The sequence below is a fragment of the Lycorma delicatula genome, chromosome 8, assembly GCF_047948215.1.
Source record: "Lycorma delicatula isolate Av1 chromosome 8, ASM4794821v1, whole genome shotgun sequence".
Classification (NCBI taxonomy): Eukaryota; Metazoa; Arthropoda; class Insecta; order Hemiptera; family Fulgoridae; genus Lycorma; species Lycorma delicatula.
The window spans coordinates 70331521-70350669 of NC_134462.1; the positions used below are offsets into that span (position 1 = coordinate 70331521).

The window sequence follows — 19149 nt, forward strand, 5'->3', positions numbered from 1 at the left end:
ATGATATTCTGGCAAAAGTTGGGAAAGACCGGCATGTAAGCAGTCATGACATCAACAATGACCTAAACATCTATCACCAATGTTAAACCATTTGGAGAAAGCTGACGACAAAACGAAGCTTGACATTTGGATGCCAGATGGTCTGATTAAGAAAAATTTACTCAAACGAATTTCTACCTGCAAATCTCTACTGAAACATAACAAAAAGTTCAGCATGCAACGCCAGCAGAAACAGTTGGATTTGTGTGGGCTCCGCCTGTTTGGTTACTATTTGCGATATTTCTGAAAATATTTGTTAGTTATTAAACTAGGTTGTTTGCAAGGGTTTGCTATTTGTTTTTGATTTCTATTTTTGGGTATTTTATTTCGCTTTATTAGATAATTTCAGAATTTTTGGTAACGTAGGTAGCCTACATAGGTTATATAGGCTATCTGTTGGGATGGGTGGTTTATTTTCTTTGAACCAATCTACTGGCATAGGGACTGTCTGTTCCTCAGTTCATATTTATTGTTGTTATTTGTTTTTGTTAAGGGTAATAATTTATGATCAGTTAATTTTGAATTTTTTTCGAAATTACATACATAGTTGTTTATTATACAGCAGCTGTTGTAACATTGGTAATGGTTTGTTTATATTTTGTGTTGACAGTTTTTATTTTATTGTGTGTTTAGCTGGGCCATCAACCCAGGCTGGAAAGGACAGTGCTTTGCCTCAGGAATTTAGTAAAACCTTTAAAAAAACAGGTACTTCTGCTCCCTTGGTGCGTGCCTTTGAGGAGAATTATGATTTAATTGTTCAATTCTTGGAAACTCCAAGGAGTACCTCCAAAAGTGTTACTGTTAGTGCCTCTTACAGGCCCTTGACGTTGCTGCCGGTTCTTGGTAAAGTTTTTAAGAAGGTTCTGTATCTTTGTGTGAATGAGAGATCGACCACGCAACGTTTATTAATGCACAATCAGAATGGCTTTCGTCCTGGTATGGGTATCGAAGATGCTATTCTCAAGGTTATGAGTGTAGTGTCTGCCAGCATGGTGGAGTATATACTGGATATCTTTTTAAATATCTCTGGAGCTTTTAATAATCTGTGGTAACCCTTTGCCATTTATTAGTTACAAAGGAAGGGCTGTACTGAAAATGAGTTGCAAGTTCTGCAAAGTTACTTCAGTCATCGAGATGTGCTGCTTCTGGAAGCCAGCCATGAGGTTAGTAAGAAGTGTCTTATCCTTAGACAGTGGTCTAAGGGTTGTCCCCAGGCATGGCATAAATCCCAGTCAGAAATGGCATTTTCATACACGCTACAAATCATTTAACTCTTCCTCTGAAGCAATACTTAACTAACGGTGGTACCGGAGGTTAAAAAAAAAGAAAAAAAAGGTTGCCCCAAAGAAGTAGTGTGTGGGCCCTCTGTTGTGGGTGGTAGGGTTTGCTTCTCTTCTGCGGCTGAGGTTTCCCAGCGTGTGTTGTATGGTGTCTTATGCTGACAATGGGCTACTGCTGGTTGCAGGAGGACCCTTACGGAGGGAGGTTGAATTCAGAGCCACTTGGGCTTGTAGGATACTTGAGCTGTGGGGTTATTAACATAAGATGACGTTTAACTTTGAGAAGACCACGATGATGCTTCTTAAGGGCCGTTTGGCTACAAGGCGGCAAGCCTGTGTTTCGATGTCAGGCTAGTGAATCAAACATGTTTAGGTTCAAAAGTGCCTCGGGGTGTTTCTTGATGAGAATTTTTGATTCAAGGAGCATTTAAAATACATCATAAAGAAGGCCTGTAATGCCTTCTTTGGTATTCGATGAGTGGTCAATCCTAATTGGGGTCTTAATTTTAAGGCCATGGGTATCCTGTGTAAGGGCATATGCGAAGAAATTATGCTATATGCAGCACCTTTTTGAGTGGATAGTATGAAATTGAATATTTATCGGGATATATTATTGAGGGCCAAACACCTCTTGCTGTTAACAATGACGGGAGGCTACCATACGATTTCACATGAGGCAATCTTGATGATTGCCGGAGTGAACCCAGTCGGGTTCACTTGGCAAATAGATCAGTCGATCTATTTGTGTCAGAGAGACAACAGCGGTATGTTGCTAAGAAGTCAGGAAAGTTAACTTCAGAAAAAGTAAGGGATATTGAGCAACAGGGCTATGCTTTATGGCAGGCAAGATGGAATGAGACAGTTAATGGCCGTTAAACGCATGATCTGTTTCCTGAGTTGCTGGTTTGCCGGGTGTCTCTTGGATACGACCAAACAAATATGTGACATAATTTCTTTCGGGACATGGCACCTTTAGGGGCAAATTGGCCTGGTTGATTCCAGGTATGAAGGTAACGGAGGGGGTGGTATGGCAACCGGTAATATCACAAGGTGACAGGTGTCTTTCCCCTACAGGGTTGAGATGTACGGAGGTGAATTGTCAGCTTGATATTATTGGATCAATGTTGGACCTCTGTGAAAATTGGAAAAACCAGGCCGAATGGACTATCATTGAAGAATATATGGGATTTCTTGTAAAAGGAAGGAGGTTGAAGGAATGTAGGGTAGGGTACCGCTTGGGTTTTCCATTTATTGTTTTGTTATATTCTTGTTATGGTATTAGTGTTCTTGTTTCATGTTCTTGTTATGGTGTAAGTTTTTTGTTGTTGTTCTTTATTTATGTTTTGCTATGTTCTGTTTTTGTTTTTATTTTATTCCTGCTAGTGTTTTGTGTTGAACTCAACCTTTCCCATTAGAGTGTAGTCCATTTTATTATCAACTCAATCGATCCAGTCTTGTTTAATACTTATAGGACTTTTTTTGTATCAATAACATCAAATGATTAGTAGTACGCCAATGGAAATGTCACAAATGGCATTTGCATTGGTGGCATCCTGACTGGGCAAGAACAAGGCTGAGAGAGATGTCTTTTTCCTGAGGTTTTAAATATGGTGTCTGCTAAAGCCCTGATGAGCTTTAGCAGAGGCATCAGGCCATTTAACAGAGGTTACAGAGGGAGTGGCATGGCGACCAGAATAGTCATATGACGGGTGTCTTCCTCTATGGGGTCAGGATGAAACATAACAAAATCAAGCAATTCTTGAAGCGATTGATCATAAATGATCAGAAGTGGATAACCTATGACAAAAGTGTGCGAAAAAAATCATGATCATTGAGGAAAAACCCCATAGTCTGTGGCAAAGCCAACACTGAGCCCCAGGAAGGATATGCATTCCAAGAGATTGGAAGGGCATTGCACATCACAAGCTGTTGCTGCCAGGAAGTACAATAGACTCAGACCAGTACTGTCGACAATTAGAATGATTTCATCTAGCAATTCAAAAGAAATGACCAGAACTGGTCAACAGAAAGAGTCATATACCATCCTAACAATACCAAACTGCATACATCTTTAACAACCCATCAGGAATTGAGAGAACTTGACTGGAAGGTTTTAATGCATCCACCACGTAGCCTGGATCTGGCACTGTCAGACTATCATTTGTTTTGATCTCTGCAGACTCCCTAAATGATGTTAAATTAGTTTCAAAAGAGGCCAGTGAAAACCGCATGTCACAATATTTTGACCAGAAACCACAGAGGTTCTACAGTGACAGGGTTATGGTGTTGCTGGAAAAATGGCAGAAGTCATTGAAAAAAATGGTGCACATGTGGCCTCATAATGTTGTTTTCCAATAACAATAAATGTATTCTCAATTCTGGCCTCCAAAGGCTTAATACCTTTTAGACTACCTAATGTATAATGAAAGTATTATTGAGCAATTAATGTTTGCTTATAAATTATAATTATTGTGTAAAAATATTTAAGTAATTATTAATTTCCTTTTTAAAACATTATTTATTATAAAATTTTGCATTTTATTATATAAACCTATAAAAATAACAAAAGATTCTAATTTAAGCTTTAGTATCTATCAAATAGGTACTGTATTTTTAATTATATTTTTGATTCTAAAATCTCTGCTCATAGGCCAGAATTAATAATAAATCCATGATGAAGCAGTAGGGATAGATGTGATTTTCTGAAAAGCCCTGGTTTTGAATCTTCAACAGGCTATAAATTTGATATATCATACTCTCCACACACAAAAATAACGGCTTTCTCCAGTGTATTATCCAAAACTATATTATAATAGCTGCTTAATCTTAATTAAGTTATAAATAAAAATGTATAAAATAAATATAAATTAAGAATCAATACAAAGAAGAGAAATATTTTTCCTAATTTATCATAATGGATGGATAGGAATTGAAAAATTTACTTTGTAAAGAGAATTTAATATTAACTGTTGTTTTTTGAGTTTCTCTTCGTCTTCTTCCCAGAATTTTATTAGTCTCTTCTTCAAGACCAGATATAATATTTTCACACTCAACGTTAACTGGTTTATAAATTTTACACGTATCATTTAAACAAGCTGATTCTAAATGATCCTTCACTGCTGTGGAAATCTGAAATAGAAAAACGTTGAATTAATAATTTGACTTCACTTAAATTTAAGGATTCATTTAACTTAATTTATGCATTCATGTCTTTACTCAACTATAAAATATATATAAAAATAAATTTTACATTTTTAGAAAATTTTATTTTTTTCCTGAAATATAATAATTTAATTTTATCTTAATAACATAAAGAAAAAATTATTGTCATTTATATATTTTTTTAATGAAATAAACAAATTGACCATTTCCTAACTAATTTAGAGCTTATAACCTGTTGTAAAAAAATAACATACCTCATCTTAAAAATATTTATGCTAAGTTTGATTAAAAATTTCTGAAATTTATTTTTTAACTTTTGAGTTTATTTATAATTTATTGAATCTTTCCTCCTCAAAATATTTCTTCTTAGATGATATAACATTCACGACAATGCACTTCTGGAAGTAGGTATGAAATACAGTCATCATAGGAAGTAGTTTTGTAAATTTTCTTTTACCTCTTCTAATATTAATTCTTTTTCATTTCATTTCATTAAGAATTTCAATTGCTGATAATAAAAAAATTTTGTAGGGGAAGAATAACAGTATGCTAGCATAACAGAGTATGCTAGATGGAGATGCAAAATAATTTTTTGTTTAATCAGAAATCAGTACTACATTGTCATGATCAGTATTAATATGAGTTCTTTTTCTAATTCAAGTATTTTCATTTTCACCAAAAACAGAAATATCATCTCTAAGGAAATAGTTTGTAATGTTGTAATATGTTGTTATTTCTAAGGGAGATAACCATCAATTGAAGTTCATGATTTTAATGACTTTTCTCAAAAAGATATATTTGATTGAAAAACTGATGAGTCCTGAATAGAGGTCATAAAGTTGAACTAATTTCCAAACATTATTAAACAACTTAAATCACACACAGCATTGTATGTAATTTAAATCCTGGTTACTCTAAGCTTGTTTATCATTTCATATGTATCAGTAAAGAATTATGTAGCTGTTAGTAAAAATTAGATATTGATATTAAAATTTACCATCTCAAAAATCATGTAAGACTTATTGGACTATTAAGGCTTATTACACTGATAACTAATGTTAAGCCCCTGTTTGCTCATCAAGGTTACAGCTGTAGAACACTTGTAATTGCTAGTAATTGCATCACTAGTAATTCCCACGGGGTTGGTCTAGTGGTGAATGCATCTCCACAAATCAGCTGATTTCAAAGTCGAGAGTTCCAACATTCAAATTCTAGTAAAGGCAGTTACTTTTATACAGATTTGAATATTAGATCATAGATACCAGTGTTCTTTGGTGGTTGGGTTTCAATTAACCATACCTCTGAAGTAATACCTGATGGTGATTCCCAAGGCTAAACAGAAAAAAAACACTAATAATTGTATCATACAACTGTATCTCATCTGTGACCTACATATCAAATTTGGAAAACTTTTTGAGGATGTCATAACACATTTTGTTTATTAGGCAAATACGTACACAATTTAACTCTTACCTAACAAATAACCAGTAATCAGATAATCTGTAACAGTTACTCAAAATGAAAAATGTATTATTGTACAAGCACTGATAAACTACAGATGCATACTGATACTCTATAACCAGATAGTCCAACATACTCTATAACCAAACATTATGTTAATAATTAAGATACATTTTAATTCAAAAAGAAAAATAAAAGTCATTGATTCAACACAATCTCAAATTCAAATTATGAAGAAACCTTCAAAAGCAACATTAACATTTTAAAATTAACTCATAAATTCTTATATTTAGAAGTGCACACACGCACGCATACACAATTAAGTTTACCTGATTTATAAATTCTGAACTATTACACCAATTGTCTGAACTTGTTTCAAATGACAGAGATCCATCTTGTATAATACTATTAGGAATCTCTGCTTCTGTGAACAAAATTATTAAAACAATATTAATAAAAAATTTCTAAATGAATTAAAATAATAATTTAAATAGCAAATTCACTTATTCTGCCCCATACTAAATTAAAATAATTAGTATTAAAAAAGGTATAAATCAAGGTTACTAACCAGGAAACGGCAAAGTTTCTTAAATTAATTTAACAAAGCATTAGTGTTGTCCTTGTTTAAATTTTCTCTTCTAAAGTTTCTTAAATGAATTGAACAAATCATACCAAATGGATTAAATCTGGGCTATTTAGAGATTAAGATCTTGAGCTCTTGAAGCATTTCTGTAATTAAGATAGCAGCGGGAGATTAAGCATTCTCCTGAAGGAAAAACTTATCCTCTTGAATCAACTCCAATCTTCAATTTATCTCAAAATCATGACAGATTATGGGGCAGTGGATTTTCATTGTCTGAGAAAATTGATTTTGATTATTCCCTATGAATTCTAAAAGGAAATAGCCATTATTTCCTTAAATGAAGAGTGCTTCTTTCTTTCCACGATAAGGCATGTTTGAATGCCAGCACTGCATGCTTGGTCACTATAATTCTGAGGTAAAACACACATGTTTCATGACAGAGTGTTGTAGAGTCTAAAAAAAAGCCTTCATCCTTTTCATTTATTGCAACCAATCTTCTTTCTTCACATTTGGAGTGCAAAAGCAGAAAATCCAATACTTAATCTGGTAAATTTAAGATAATCTCATATAAATTATCTACATTCTCAACATTTATTTTTTATTAATTAAATTAAAATTAAATTTGGGTAAGTAGAAGTTGATTACCCATTAAAAAAAAATCATCACTTTGTTGATTAAAGTAATACTGTTTAATTTATTTTTTTCATTCCTAAGTTATTATTATCATTGTAGTTTGCATAGAAATACCTACTTCTCCTTGTACTTTTTATTTTCATTTATTCTTTGCATTTAAGGTGAAAAAATAATTACTTAGTTTTACTTTTCCATTTTTTATTCTGATCACAAAATTATTAATAGAGAATTTACATTGCTTCAAGGCAAAAAGGAGGATATTAAACCAATTCTTTACAATATCTGTTCCTGTCTTTCTTACAACCATGATACTCTTAAACACAAAGGCACAAGTCAAGAGTTGATTTCTGTTATATTGATGATGTTCATACGTAGCCAATTTCTATGGTGAACAGGATGAATCTATCACATTAATTGCAGTGGATTGAGATTTTAATGCATAAAACTTTAATCAGCTTAATGTAGAAGACAACAGGAACCATTTCACTTCTCACTTCCCCCTAAAAAGACTAGGAAAATCTAGTAAGCCTAATGACTAATATTACTTGTGATATGGAATATAAATTTAGTGAATTCACTAATTGAAAGGGCTTTGGAACACCCCATCTGAATCAGCTTCTTTGACTCATTTTATAGTTACTTTGTTAAATAGATTCCTCATTTATTTTTGCTCTTTGTCGTTCATCTTCTCATCTTTATTTCTTTTTTCTATTCTAATTCTGTAACTTTTGGTTAGAATTTCCACTGGATGCGTACTAAGAATTGTAGAAAACTACTATTTATACTTTTGAGAATGGTTTAATGAGAACCACTCTCTATCTAAGGAGATATTCAAAAACTTTTTGTTTACTATGTGATGGCTCAAAAACCCAACGTCAGTCTAATGTTTATCAGACAGCCAAGCTTCCTAATATAGAATATATACTAAAGGGAACTGACATAGATACACAATGATATCAGTGATTTCAAATGTTCATAGCACCATGCTGAAACAGTAATATCCAGTAAATCATGTTTATCTTGCCCTAGTAAATTCACTAGTTAGTATGTATAAAACAAAAATCTAGTTGTCACAAAAACACACAAAAAGTTTTATTTTAATCAATCAGTACTGTATTTTCTTAAACTATATACAGACAAAATAACAGAAAGATGGAACAGAAAATTTCCATCTATAAATGTTTTTAAAAAAGCAAAATATTATTGCAATCATTTAAAAGATAAGTAAATAAGTTACCAGCACAATCTGGAATATCAGGAAAAGTAGAAGAATCATTTTCTGAATAAGTAAGATTATCACAATTGTATTTAAACGAGTTATTTTCAGTCGTGATAGCATATCCTTCATCACAAATAACAGAACATGAAACAGCTCCAATTTCATCTATATCATCAGTGCAGTTTAATTTTCCATGTAAGGGATCATTTGGCTGTTTACAAGTATCCTCTGGAATTAATTAAAAAAGAGAACATTATTACTTAATTTTAATATTAGATGCACAGTTAATACACATAAATATATTTAAAGTTTTCACGTACTAAAATACATAGAATGTTATATAAAATGACAATGAATGTCATATCTTGAATGAGTTAATATCTTAAAACTCGAAAAAAAAATTTAATAAAAAAATAAACAAAATAAAATATACCTATAACTGTAATGGTTAATATACAGGAATTATTATTTCCAGATGGATCAAAAGCTGTATATTTTATTTGTGTTGTACCAACTGGAAGTTCTTCCAGTTTATGTGATGTAATCACCTGTGAAAAAACATACAGTTGAAAATTTATAAAACAAAACAAATATTACTTTACAGAAATAGCTGATGAAACATTTAAATTAAACAAAAAAATATTGTATTTCAATTTTAAAATTTTTCCAGGTTTTTATAATTATGCCAGTAAACTTGGCAAATTTTTCCTGACATTAAACTACTAATATGGTACATAAAAAGTGCTGAGTGAAATCAAGATTCAAATCAAAGCCTTTCAGATAAAATTTAGAGGATCTACCATTCTGTCATGAAAGTTGATAAAATGGTAAATAATATTTTATTCAACTATAACACATATTTAACATTTCATATTTAATATAATAATAATAATAATAATAATAATAATAGTAGTAATAATGAAAATAGATATGTTTACTTCATAATCCACATTCAATCAACATACAAAGGAATGTTAAAAATAACCAATCTATTAATCTATTGTAGTAACCAAAATATTAAGGACCCAACATTAATGACACTTTATATCAGAACTGAGGATAATTAAAATTGGGTTTTACTGATTACAAAAAATACACCCATTTATATCATTATTAGGTTTTCAGTGACTCATAAAATTATATTGTAACTGATACAAGAAAAATTGTAAGTAAATGTTAAAAGAAAGTTCTACAATAGTCTATCATAAATATATGTTATATAATCAATATTTAAAGTTGTATTTAAAAAAACTTGTAGATTATTTTTGTTATAGTAAACTCATGAAAGCATTACTGCAATAATATAAAACATTGTTTCAATTGATACATTAGTCATTCTGTACTCTTCATTGTTTATTTACTAATTTCAATAAGTTGAAGTTATTATTTTATTAATTTTAAAAACGTATGGCTTGATGAATTAATTCTCTACATAGGCTTACAAAGAAGCTTGTGAATGGGAATATGAAAATGGAAATTTGTAGCATATGAAAAAAAGCCATGCCTGATTGGGATTCAAACCCAGTATCTCTGGATCAGAAGCCAAGAAGCTACCACTCTGCCAAGGAGATCATCATAATGAGAGCATATAATGTGTTTATATAATGACACACTAAACACCTGAAATAGAAATAAAAGCTAGTAAAAAGTGAATAGATAACTAAAAACACTAATAAATAAATGTTAAAATTTTCAGTGGCCTGAAATTTTATACATAAACTTCTATATTTAAAAAAAATTAATCATTTAATAAATTATGTATCCTCAAAGTTATTTTTTCTCAACTTTTTTCATCTAATATTTTTTGTGGTGAAGTTTTATATTCTATGTGTGGGAGGGTATTTCTATAAAAGAATATGTATTATTAAGTCATTTGTAGAAAAAGATTTACTTGGTTTTAAACACAAATTCATTAAGTTAATTAATGAATAGCTGTTACCCATATTATATATGGTTTTGTTCAGTCTTATGTGTATGCATCAACTTGTAAATGCATATTAAAAAATAAGTAAATAAATTCATAAATATACACAATTTTTTTATAGTAAAGCCATCTCATTTTTTTTTTTTTAAATAATTTGTAATGATTAAAAAAATACCATATATTTCTTTTGCTTAACAAAAATTAAAATTTCATTCAATTTTTAAAACTAGTGTATAATTAAACTAAAAGTTAATTAAACCTGCTAATTGTCATTTTACAGACTAAACAAAAAAAACTCTTAAAATGCATTAAAACCAAACAGAAATTCTAATAAAAACAGAATTATCTTAAAAAATAATTTTAAATGAATATTAACTGTAAAAAAACATCTTGACTCTTCAGAGTCATATTTTGAAATCAGAATGCTGTACATACTAGATATTAAAATTATACAGGTACAATAGGTACTCTTGATAATAACCATAAAAATAATTTAGAATTATACTTTTTAAACCTGAAATGACCTTAATTAACATTCCATAAAATAAATTTATACAGACAAAAGTTCTCAATATTTTAATTAAAAAGTTATTGATTTGTTAACTTATTTTTTTAAATGTAATAAAATTATTTTTATTCACTATTAGAGTAAGAATTTTTCGGTTAATCACTTATAGTAGATTTTTTTTAAAAACTTCTGTTAAAAAAATGTTCCAATTCAATAAAATGAATTCATCACGATAGTGCTATTTTAGCATTTTTTCCAAAGTTCTTTTAAGATTTTTCAAAGCTTTTGTAATCTCACATTCTTCATCTTCCAGATCCTTATCTGACATCTTACTTGTTTTAGAAATACATATTGCAATGTCTTAATTATTTATAACTTTATCTGATATATAAATTCAAAAGTTTGTGATGGGTTCTGTCTGTCCATTTGCAACAGTATCATACAAGAAACAACCGACTGATTGCATTCAAATTTTCAGGATAAATTTGTGTTTAGTTCTAGTAAAATAACTATTTATATTAATAACTTGTTCTGTTTAATTAACAAACATTTTGCATTACTTCCAAGAAATAATTAAAAGAGAATGTAGAGGTTAAATGAGGAATAGTAAAAATCACATATAGTAGAATACTATATTTTCAATTTTTTAATGAAAATTGATCCTATTATTAGAAAATATAATAATAACCACCAGTAAAATAGACCGAAATATTCTGTATTATTCAATCACATTAATCAGAAAACAAAACTACCAGGCACCTACTGTACTTCACATTCAGGTGCAGTTCTGTTCACTACTTTCAGAAAAATTATTTTCTTTTCAAATTCAAAATTCTTTTCAGATTTCTGCCACTTTAATAAACAACATAATTAGTTACCATTTTATGTTAAGTATGTAAATGCTTAGTAAATTATTTGTTTCTGATATTAATCCATTAAAATTGTCTTATTAAAACATGTTGGGGTTTCTCATTCTTATTAAAACTTTTTTGAAAATGTATTACCTTGACAGGTTGTAGAGAGTTATCATGAAATTCAGGTTCTAACCATTTAATATCAGAAAGCTCACTTTTAGAAACTGTATATGGTTCTTCAAAATCACAGTTGCTAACAATAGGCGATTCATCATCTGCAAATAAACATAATTTTTATTACTAAGTTGAAAAATAAAAATTATATAATAAATTAGAAAAATTGTTAACCCTTTTTTCAAACTTATTGCTTTTTTAAAATTAAAAAACAAATTGAAATATTTTTATGGCTATAAGTTTTTGCATTGGTATGAATATGATATAGAGATCTCCTAGATGTAAATTTAAAAAAATTAAAAAATTAATCTAAAATTAAAATTCTAGTTTGTGCAATCTTTACTTAAATTATTAATACTAATTACAAAACAATGAATTATAACTACATGCAAAAATAAAAGTACAATGATTATTATTGTTGTCTTATTAAATGCAGTCTTGACAACCTACAACAAAAGTTTTTAGTTTCATTGTACGCATTATACATCGTTAATTAATAATTAGAGTCTTAAAGTAATGTTACTACTTCACTTATTATCACATATGCACTATATGTTTACGTAGCAACGTATTATGTTACTATTCTTTTTTCACTGACACATCTTTTCACATCTGACACATGAAAAGTCTCATTTTTTAAAAGAACATGCAGATTAAAAAAGTTTTACTGATACCTTATTCTATATTATTTTCATGTATTTCATTTCATAAAGTTTTAATTAAAATAAAATAGATATTTCCAAAAAAATTTAAAGAGTAAATCAATTTAAATTAGAAAATTATGATAAATCATTAATATAAATTTGTCCCAACTGAGTGGAAACAATGTGTATGTATAATGCATTATTTCACAATAAAAAGAGGTTTGTTAATTTACACTACATAATTGTTTTTTCAGTTTGAATTTCAATGACTACTTATTAATAATAAATACAAGGGTGATATTCAGCGATCATGGAATAGACTTAATAGGAGTGATGCCCAATCATAATTTAAGATCAAATAAATGGAATAATATCTTAATAATTAATTTAAAATGTTAACTCAAAGTTAAGAGAGAAATAAATAATTAATTTCTCTGAAAAATTATGTCTGACTGAATTTTGCTTATAAATAAAGTAAAATATATACCTATTACTTACCAATAACAGTTATGGTAAAATTACACACAGCTTGATTAAAACTAACATCAGTTGCGACATAAGTAATAAGAGTCATTCCAATACCAAGTTTCATTGGTTGCTCAGTAGCAGGAAGTGTCCATATTACAACAGACTCATTAGAGTTATCTAATATAACAGAAAATTCAATTTCAAATAGGTTCAATTAGACATTATAAATACCTCAAAGTCAATAAAACAAAGGTGGGAATTTTTTTTTGGATCTAAGAATAACCTGACATATCATTTGCCATTTTCACCTCTCCTTAGATAAACAGTTTTAAGTACTCATAATTTTTGGACTTTTTAGTAGCAATTAACTATTTACTTATAAACAACCATTGAAATAATTTTCAGGAACAAAATACGCTCCGATATAAAAATATGCTTTAACTTGTTTCTTTTTGATTAGTTTACACTATCTTTCAAGTGTATTGCCAAATTCCAATGCATTGATCTTTATAATAGCAGAAATAGTATTTTACTTTTGTAATTGACTAGCTGCTCAAAAGTAATTTCTCTTGCCCTTCTCATACAGTCAGGGGCTCCAGTCCCTTGGACTCCTGCTTTGTTCATTATACTCATGGTTGTGAAAATAATACTGATAAATACCAATTAAAGTAAAAATTAAAATTACCAATTTAAATTACCAATTAAAATCTTTGCAAATACCTAAAAAGAAACTAAACTCAAAAGACAGAATAATAGTAACTAAAGTGCACAAACGTTTAACAAGAAAATATTCACAACTTCACCCCCAAGGGGACTAGGGCCTTAATTTATGGCTTTAAATCTTCTCTGGGATAACATGAATGTAATAAAAATAAAAATTTATTTTATTATTTGTAAAAAATTTTATATAAACTAAGAAATTTTATATATAAACTTTATATATATATATATATATAAAGGTAGGTCAGATATATATATATATATATATATATATATATATGTACACATAAAGATTATCTACTTTTAGATATCTTCCTTCTGTACAAATAATGTGACTTAAAACCCAAAAACAGTTGGGACTGATCTAATGATTCTTTTACTAATGTTTCTGTCAAAATTTGAGGATAGTTTCAATCAAAATTAATACAAATAACTACATTACTAGGTAAGCACTAAAGCTTACCCTGTCAAATTTATAGTAGCATTTTCATATTATAATATTTTGAGTTCCTGACAAATAATGTCCTATATGGTTTTTGGAAGCAAAGTTTAAAATAAAAACTGAATTTAATTTTGGTATTTCATTTATAAATAACACGTAAACTGTTCTCAAGTTAAAATAGAAAACTTTATTGTACTATCATTCTGTAGGTAGATAATTTAAACATTTTTCAGTGAACACTATCAGTGTAGTGTATTACGAGTACGTAATTACGTAGTGTAGTGTACGATTAAAGTTATAGTCGTAAATAATTACAAATTAAATTATTTTATTTTCATATTCCGTTCAAAACTAAATCTAAGGGCTTTTTACCAACTTTTCAAAGAAAAGTATCATATTACTTTTGGTTACATGGTAGGAGTAGGGTGTGATAATGAATTTTCTTTATGTTTTGAGATATGAGGAGTACAAAAATGCCATTCACTTAAAATGGGGTTTCCTTATATATTTATACGCCTATGTATAAAATTTTGTGGCTGGAAAATTTCCAAAACTATTATAACAATTTCATTGAAATTTAGATTTCCTGTTTTAGACTATATGAAGTTGTGCATGTGAAAATTTTATGACGATTAGTTGAGTCATTCTTGAGCTACACTCAATTTAAAATTAAAATAAAAATTTGAGCAGGGCAAGTAAGAAGCATGGTTTATAATAATGCTGCAAGTTGAAACATGGAAACAAAATAAAACAATGAAAATCTGTCTTCTTGAACAGAACTGTGCAAGATTCTTTTTTAATTTCAAGAGCTTTTGTTCAATTCAATTTTTGTGTATTTACTGTCTGTACATAAACGTTTCTTATTTCTAAACTAAATATTTAACTGTCAGCCCCCTTCACAAAAAAAAAAAAAAAAAATATTTTCAGCATTTACTTCCTCAGATGCACTTTAGTTTTAAAAAGTGAACAGCAAAAAATTAAACCCATCACTTTCTTGGTAAGTTTTTTTTTTTATTTAATGCAGAGAATGCATTTTAGAAAAAAAATCTCAGGTGGTAAAAATAAAATTGTATAGAATTTTAAAGGAATCTATTTTGAAATTTCAAACAGAAGGATAATTTTCATTAAAAATTCATGAAAAATTAAAATTAAAATATGATATTTTTAAATTTTAATTTAATTTTTATTTAGAATTCTCTGCATAATAAAATCTAATTTGTTGAGTATCAGCAAGGTAGTTCAAGTTGTATTCTAATAAATAAAGTTTTGTTACGTAAATAATTAAATCATTTTTGTAATTATGCTAACACTACAATTGTAGTGTTAGCTAAAATTGAACTATCATCAATTGAAATGGTCATTAACCTTTGAATTTAAAACATGATCATTTAAAAATATTCCTTATGCTCAAATAAGACTAATTTGGTTTATTACTGGTTTCGCATCAGCAAAAAAAGCCAGAGCAGTGACTAAAGTGATTTTTATGTAGTATTAGCAGTACAGAAATTCAATAAACTTAACGATTAAAGGCCAAGAAATTACTGCCATTAAACTTATTACCGTTATTCACAGAAAATTATATTAATTGAGATAGATGATATATGAATTGAGATAGATTATGTAAGTTTTGAGTCTACATAATACAACAATGCTAATCTGAAATTATGAACATAAATTCAAAAAGTTTTTTACATAATTATATAAATTGCTAAGTTTGTATTAAGTCTGCTATTTTAGTGGTTTTGAAGGATTTTTTTTTATAATTACTTATTACAACATCGTAGACACATATGTTGAAATAGACATGCATGCATGAGTGTGTAAATAGACCAGACACTAAAAAAACATTGTACTTGAGAACTGATTTCATTACATCACAATTGTAGTAATTTTTTTTTTTTTTTTTAACTGTGGAATATGTAATAAATTAAATGACAACTAAACAATTAACTGCTGATATTTGTATACATATACATAAACATTTTATTTGATCAGACAAATAAATATAAAAAATTCATACCTTGAGGCTGTGGTTCTGTCCATTTGACCCAAGCATAACCTTCTTCTGGCTCGGTAACAACAGTTATGTCACTAGGACACTGCAATAATGGAGGAGTCATATCTAAGTAAGAAAACATGTTCAATTATAGATAAAATATTATGAAGCAGAACTTGTCAAACAATTTTTTTTTAGAAAAATTCAAAACAATATAATAGATTGCGTAAAGATAAATACAAACCAAAACAAACTTTTATGACAACTATTGGTTGTACTTTATTTGAATTCAATATTTTTGGAAGGAAGTTGTTCAAATTTACATGCTAAATTTTCATTTTCACAAGACTACACTTCATTTACACTTGTACAAATCATCCTCATTCAACCTCTGAAGTAATAATTGAATCGTAATTCCCGAAGGCTAAACAAGAAAAAGGGGCACTTCCTGCACAGGAGAGCAGACTGGCCTAAATCTATTAATATTCTTTCAGCTAGATTCCTTGTCTTAGACTTAAGTCTGGATGACATTCATTTGGAGTACCTGGCAGAGAAATTTTCTCTGGCATTCACTGATGCCACTGAGAATCTGAGAATTCAATTCCTGTAATACGAGTTGGCAGAGAGTTGCTACTTGTTGGACTCAAGAGATGACTGCAGTGAAGCAAACTGTGAACCAGCTCAGACAAGCTACTTAACAAGAGAGTGATCCTGTCTGGTGAACAGTGTTAATTGCTGATTATATTGTAGGCAAGAGTCCGAGTATTTTCATGAAGTTAGGACTTCTAAAAGAAATTCTTGGCGCTCCTTTGTTTGGGAACAGAGAACTAAAGATCTATGGGATGTTGTGTATTGTATAGGATATAAAAAAAGAAAGACCTTTTTCTGTCAGCTCTCTCAACCAAGGGAGATATAATTTTTACAAAGATTATGTTTTGAATATTTTTGTTAAGCAATCTCTTGCCAGATGATGACACCAATGAAATCTCATATCATCTGCAGCCAAAAGAAAGTTGCTAATCTTCATTCTGATTACTTGTCTTGATTTATAATTTTTCTGCAGAAATAAAACCCTGGGATTTGATGGAATCACGGTGAAGCTTCTTGTTCATTCTCTTGGAATTTATCTTTAACAGAATGCTCTTTACTAGTTATTTTTCTGTTTGTTAAAAGAAAGATACCCTAAAATGAAACTTCTTTTTAAAGTTGGAGACAAGGACCCCATTTTTCTTATAGGCCTTTGACACTCTTGTCAGTAATTGGAAAGATGTTTGAAAAAGTTTTGTACCTCTTTATTAATTATAGATTGACTTTTACGAAATCAATCCTGAAGTTGCCTGAGTGAGGTTTCACCCAGGCAAGGACACAGAGAATGCTATTCTCAAAGTCATGGATATTGCATCTTCTAGTGAGTCTTAATATGTTTTAGTATGTTTTTGGATATATACGGCACTCTTAATTTGTGGCAGCCTCAGCCCTATTTCAGCTCCAGATGTTTGTGGTTACACACGAAACATTACAGTTGTGGAACCATCAGATCATAAAGCATGCAGTTTACTTTCTTCCTCAAGCCCAACAAATTATCAATCTAAGTCTTACTCAAATTGCAAGCTTTTCAATCAGGAATAAAAATATGCACATAAACTTGTCTGTTTATTAACTTATTAAATTAACTTTAATGTTAAGTCCTAATTAGTGACAAATTATACAAGATTATTGGCATTCTATGTTATGTTTAAAATTAAGAAAGATTCATTCAATTACAATCAATATTAGAGAATAAATATATAAATATTTTTTCAAACAATGGCAACAACAGGCTGACATGCAATTAAAGACACTATGATGGATGACAATTAATTTTAAACATAGAAAAAAATGCCTTGCTCTTACTGGAACTGACAATGGAATCTTAAATAAAGATGGTGTTACCATCTTTGAAGCAGAGGTGTTACCAACCTGCTAATGGAGATCAGCCATTAAATTAATAATTTAAAGACAGTATCAATAAATATAACAAAAAATACAAACCAATACAAGTAGTTATTTCCCTTTTATTAGTCCATGTCCCTTTTCCAGCACATTTTCGAGTATCTGGACCATTAAGTTCATACCCAGGATAGCAATTAATTTTACAAACTGTACCAAACTCATGTTTTTTCACTGAAGTGCAATTTTTTTGATTATAGTATCCACTTGTAATTTCTGGTAATGAACGACACTGAATAACTAAAAAAAGAATATCATAAGTATGCTGTTAGAATAATAATTGACTATTTTCAAATTACTAACGTAATTAACTGCTTTACAAGATTTACAGTAAATGGTCTCACCTTGTAATACAGAGTGATTTTTTAGTAGTGTTACCCAATTGTTAATGTCTAGTCATTTTTTTCTAAGAAAGGGAAATTTTGTTTTGTGACACGAAGTTGGTAGCACTACTCAACTGGTATAGATACGGCAGTGTGAGTTGATTCTCCGTGAGCTGTGTAAATGTTTGTGCTGTTTCCGGTCGTGTTACGAACAGAATGTGTTTTACCATAGAACAAGTTTTCACTCTTGAACAATATTTTGCTACAAAATCGTACGCGAGTGTAAAAGAATCATTTCAAATTAAATTTATTGGTGTTCCTCCGCCAGAAAAAATGTCAATTTCTAGGCTAGCAAACCGATTTCGAGAAACAGGTAGTATTTGCGACAGAAAACGTAGTGGTCGACCAACTCTCTTGACAGATAATGTTTTAGAGAATGTGAAAGTAAGACTGCTCAATTCTCCACGGAAATGTTTACTTTCCACGCAAGTCGGTTTGTCATATTAGAGTGTTCAGAAAGCTGCTAAAAAATTGAAATTGTATCTGTATCGCGTACGATTTGTCCAAGAGCTTCAGCCTCCACATTTAAACAAGCGATTGCAATACTGCTGTCAGTTTAGGTCTCTCATAAATGATAACAGAATAGAATTTTTAAACATAGTGTTCTTTAGTGATGCAGCTTGGATCCACTCGATGGTTATGTGAACAGTCAAAACTGTCAGATTTGGGC

General features: G+C 29.6%; 1 protein-coding gene across 6 annotated transcripts in view; it reads right to left on the reverse strand.

Annotated features, from left to right (window-relative positions):
* The window catches only part of LOC142328644 (sushi, von Willebrand factor type A, EGF and pentraxin domain-containing protein 1-like), a 111157-nt gene that overhangs the window by 52600 nt on the left and 39408 nt on the right, over nucleotides 1-19149 (reverse strand). For all 6 annotated transcript variants that reach the window (XM_075372519.1, XM_075372521.1, XM_075372522.1 and 3 more), the window contains 8 exons: nucleotides 18139-18336; nucleotides 16132-16233; nucleotides 12980-13126; nucleotides 11814-11938; nucleotides 8811-8925; nucleotides 8396-8605; nucleotides 6272-6366; nucleotides 4262-4448 (listed from right to left, as the gene is read on the reverse strand). In XM_075372519.1, the coding sequence (XP_075228634.1) occupies nucleotides 4262-4448; nucleotides 6272-6366; nucleotides 8396-8605; nucleotides 8811-8925; nucleotides 11814-11938; nucleotides 12980-13126; nucleotides 16132-16233; nucleotides 18139-18336 (1179 nt within the window). The remainder of the gene's footprint in view (nucleotides 1-4261; nucleotides 4449-6271; nucleotides 6367-8395; nucleotides 8606-8810; nucleotides 8926-11813; nucleotides 11939-12979; nucleotides 13127-16131; nucleotides 16234-18138; nucleotides 18337-19149) is intronic.